Genomic DNA, 5000 nt, shown 5'->3' with positions numbered 1-5000 from the left:
GGAAGCGGGATGTGTGTGTGTGATGATGTGTGACGATGTGTGTGATGATGTTTGATAATGTGTGTGTGCCATATTGTTCGATGTTGTGGATAGGGTGCGAACACAGTTTCAGCTGTGGCGCTCAGAGTCAGCATGGTATTATTTGAGGGTAGCGGCTTTCCCCTTTCAACACCCAATCTAGGTTGAGTAATTCAGCCCTCTAGATGGCTAGGCTGCATTACTCCACCTAGAGGGATGAATTACTCCACCTAGTTGAGGTATTGCAGCAAGGGGGATTTACTGGGCCCCTCCGTCCTCAGCACACAGGTTGTTGACGTTTAAAGGGCACATATTATACCACCAGGTGCGGGTGTGATTAGCCATTACTAGCCGTTTTGAAAATCGGCCTCTTCTGACATCACAGGTGGGCGTGTCCACCTAGATGTGTGCTGATAGATCAGTCTACGAGCCTACCCACTGTGGACTGTAGCAACGTTGATCATCTATCCATTGCACATCTAGGTGGACGCGACCACTAGTGATGTCAGAAGGGGCCGATTTTTAAAACAACCTGTAACGGCTAATCACACGCACACCTGGTGGTATAATATGTCACCTTTAAACCGGTTCATTGTAGAGTTGGTGGGCAGAACAGGTGCTCCCATCTCAGAGACCTCCTGAGTGTGTGTGCTGGACTCACCTGTGAGCATCACAGGTGTGCAGCCTCACACAGCCCCAGCCATTATGCACACACACACTCCCAAGTTTAGTCGACGTGCAGAGGATTTCATTGTTATTATAAAATAATATATATCGGGTAGGTTGAAACCAGGAAAACAAAGAAGAAGGTCTCCGTTTTGAAGAAAGCACTTTGTGCTTCAGAAGCCGGTAAAATCAACAACAGCAGTGATGTTCATTTCCCAGCAGGATTCCAATTGGCTTTTCTCCTCTTCCGACCTATGTTTTCGTTTACTGTCAAGAAGTCTGTCGGCATGGCAACCCATACTTTATTCTACCTTCACGCTGTCAAAGGTGGAGAGGCTGTCCTCTTTCGGATGCTGTCGGAGGTTGTTTATATTCCAGTTTACGTTCAAGTTGCTGTACTACGTTGCGTGTCATTAATTTATGTATTCTATCTGATACAGCCCGGGATTTATTATCTGGCTAAACATATTCATGCTTGAGAGACTGAGCCATAAACACACACACACACACACACACACACACACACACACACACACACACACACACACACACACACACACACACACACACACACACACACACACACACACACACACACACACACACATTTCTATTCCAGAAACTCACCACAATCATCTTCTCTACTTTGGCAATGCCCTTTCCGAAGATGGTTCCCAACTGCTCCCCGACGCCAGCCAACAAGAATCCAAACAGCGGAATCCCCAGCAGGGCGTAGATTATACAGAAGATCCTCCCGCCCTCTGTGTGAGGAGAGATGTTCCCAAAGCCTTGGAGAATGAGAGAGAGAGGCAGAGAGAGAGAGGGAGAGAGACAGAGACAGAGAGAGAGACAGAGAGAGAGAGAGAGCAATTCATTATTTCACCTAAACATTTTTCAGATTGAAACGTCAGAGGAGTCATCAGTGCCTTTAGAGCTCCCTGTGGAGTCACATCTCATTCTGTTTAGGGTCGAGCACGCACACGTTTCTCATTTCCAGACAGACAGAGTGTGGAGGTAGAAGTGAGTACCTCCGGGGTTAAGGGTGTTAGGGGGCTCTAGTGCCCTCTGGATATGGAGAAGGAACATTTTAATAAGTCATCTTTTTTTTATTATTATATATATATTTGAATGAATTAATAAACTTTTTTTTTGTATTATTTATTTTTAGTTTTTATTTTATTATTACATATACATATATATATATTTGAATGATGAATATTTCATCATTTATTAGCCGATATTAGATAAGATGGTTTGAAGATGCAAGTTAATCATGACTTCATAACCTGGTCCCAGCGCTCTTGATGCAGCAGAGGTAGTAGAGATCAGTGGCTGGGTGCGGAGCGTAAGGTGAACAAGAGAGAGGGTCCAGAGGGGAACATCTATAATTCAGCTGCTCCTGGTTCCTCAGGCCTCAAAGCTAGAACAATCGATAGTGCCTGAGCAGTGAGCACGCAAAGGAACTCACACACTCAGACTCACATACACACAAACACACAGGCACACACAAAGGAACTCACACACACAAAGGCGCTCACACACTAACACTCAAACACACACAAACACACACAAAGGCACACACACAGGTACGCATGCACACCAGCACACACACACTCACACAGGCGCACAAACGAACACAAATGAACACAGGCACGTACGAGTACACACAGGCACACACACACTCACACAGCACACACACACACACACAAAATGTAGGTTTTATGTGATTGCACACATTTTACACACACACACACAAACACACACACACAGGCACACACTTCCGCACACAAAATGTACGTCAATGTGAATACACACAGACACACACAAACAGGCACACACACACACTCTCTCACAAATACACACACAGAACGTACGTCAATTTGAATAAACAGGTTTAACACAAACACACACACACACACACACACACACACACACACACACACACACACACACAATGTGGGCCCTGCCTTCTCAACCGGTGTCGAGGCTTGCCGGCCATGATGAACCACCTCACACCTTCATTACAGCAGCTCTGGGCATAGGCTGTGAGCTCCTAATCATTCTCTGGTCCTCATGCCTGCAGGCCAAGCAGAGGGACAGCAGAGCTATTTCCAATCAAGAAGGCTAATTACAGGCGGGGTCGTGGATCACAACATAAGGGGGAGAGTCTGCGATACATCAGCTGGAGGAGAAAAGACGGGGGAGAATCTGGGGAAGAAAGAGTTTATCCTGTGATTTTCACATATTTTGTTTTCATCACCTCTGAACCACACACACAAACACACTTGCCTAAATATGCCGGTTGACAAAGTTGGACTGGAGTGAAATCGTTCAGAAATGCTCAGTGTGCACTTGTAATCCACTCATGTGTTTGCCTGACAATCTGTCTATCTGTCTGTATGCTGAACTACTGATGGTATTGTGTGTATAAAATGTCCTTTTAAATCAACAATCCGTACACTTAAAAAGTTATCAATGCCTCGTTTTATATGTTAACACCCTTATTATACTACCAAAGAAGTGTCGGGCTACTTTAGCCTTGTAAGTGGTTTAAAATAGCGATTCAGTTTTTACCATGAGACATGCCCCTACAGTCATTCTCAGAACTAAAACCAGTGGGTGATAGACAGTCTGGTGTTATTCTCAACAAACTTTAACCAGAGCGTGATAGACACTGCTGTAATTCTTCGAAATATGAACGTAATGCTTGTTGACAGGTCAGAACGGCTCGAGGCCAGTCCCCTGTCGTGGGAGGATAATGAATGTCTTAGGATGAACAGTCCTGTTAAGAAACTAGATTATGTGACTGGCTGCCTAATGGTACAAGGCCTCCCCGTACCGTGGCTCTTGAAGAAAATCAACAACATTGGTGTTCACCTGCATGGAGCTAGATGGTGCGCAAATTTAAGGCTTTCAATTCAAACAGTCTTTAATAATTTAACCTTTTAACCAGCCTTAAGTGAATAAACACAAAAGTGTGTGATATTTGTTTAACCTTCATTACACTACCCTTTGCAGGGTAGTGTAATCAAGGCTACAGGAGTATTTAATCCTTCGGCAGATGCTTTTGAAAAGCAACATCCAGTGAATGGAGATACTTGACATTAAGAAGCAGATGATGTCAGGCATCTGGAATAAGAATGACTTCATGTTGAGAGGGGAGATTGAACCCAGGACCTTCCTCCTGGGAGTCGACGACCGTCCCCACTCTTCCTCCCCTGCAGCATCCCACTACAGCAGCACCAGAGCCTGACGTCCTCCTCAGGGGAGCGCCAGGAACTTGTTTCAAACAAGAGAGACTTAGACAGAACACACAGGGGAATGATAGCAGCTATTCCTCTCTTAAAGACACAGATACTGGAGTCAATTATTTTTTCCTTGGGATATATATATATATGATGTTTACATAAATATAAATCACCATGGTATCAACGAGTTGCTGTTAATCCAGACAGAAACCTTTCTTCTTATGTTTATATAAGACAACCCAAGGCTCAAGCAATCACAGAGGACTAATTTGCAGGGGCTGGAGTGATTCCAGAAAGGCTTGAGACAAGCAGCCGTTATGGTACAGCACAATACAGCCATAATGAAGGTAAGTGGCGTCCGTGCTGAGGAATCAAGCCCAATACGTGCATGCATAACTCAAGCAAAATTAAAAAGTGCTTTCTTGCTGTTTCCCTGTAAAGGAGCAACAACTGCAAGTGCTCCAATAATTATGCAAAATTGGGATCATTAGCATTGTAATTAAACTGAGTGTGTGGATGTTGTGTGTGTGTGTGAATGTGTGTGTGTGCACTCGTTTGGGTGTGAGTCCGTGAGTGTGTGTGTGTGTGTGTGTGTGTATGTGTGTATGTGTGTGTGTGTGTGTGTGTGTGTGTGTGTGTGTGTGTGCACTCGTTTGGGTGTGAGTCCGTGAGTGTGCGTGTGTGTGTGTGTGTGTGTGTGTGTGTGTGTGTCTGTGTGCGGTGCGCACATGTGTAAGTGTGTGTGAGTTTGTGTGTGCAAGCATGTGTAGTTGTGTCTAAGTGTGTGTGTGAGCATCTCTATGTGAACGTGAGTTTGTGCACGGTGCGCACATGTGCATGGGTGTGTGTGTGTGCGCGCGCGTGTGTGTGAACGCCCTGGGCTTTTACAAACAACACACCAGCCGAGCTCCGCTCCTTTTCCTCCCTCCGAGAGGAAGCTGTCAAAACAGCTTCGGAGCCGTACTGTTGTTTCAGCCTCATTAAAACGGCCCACATGACCAAAGTCACAAGGGGCGGCTCGGCCAGGCACAGTCTTCCACATCGCCGAACAAACCCAGAGGCCCGACC

At 45.4% G+C, this 5000-nt stretch overlaps 1 protein-coding gene across 1 annotated transcript in view; it reads right to left on the bottom strand.

Annotated features, from left to right (window-relative positions):
* Positions 1-5000, bottom strand: part of kcnk2b (potassium channel, subfamily K, member 2b) — a gene marked incomplete at its 3' end in the record, with an annotated part of 24168 nt that overhangs the window by 8348 nt on the left and 10820 nt on the right. Inside the window, exon 3 of the mRNA XM_079753421.1 lies at positions 1312-1472. Within this exon, the coding sequence (XP_079609547.1) occupies positions 1312-1472 (161 nt within the window). The remainder of the gene's footprint in view (positions 1-1311; positions 1473-5000) is intronic.

Source organism: Pollachius pollachius (assembly GCF_949987615.1).
Source record: "Pollachius pollachius genome assembly, chromosome: 16".
Classification (NCBI taxonomy): Eukaryota; Metazoa; Chordata; class Actinopteri; order Gadiformes; family Gadidae; genus Pollachius; species Pollachius pollachius.
Note: the sequence above shows the minus strand (reverse complement) of the source record. Positions and strands in the feature narration are given on the sequence as shown.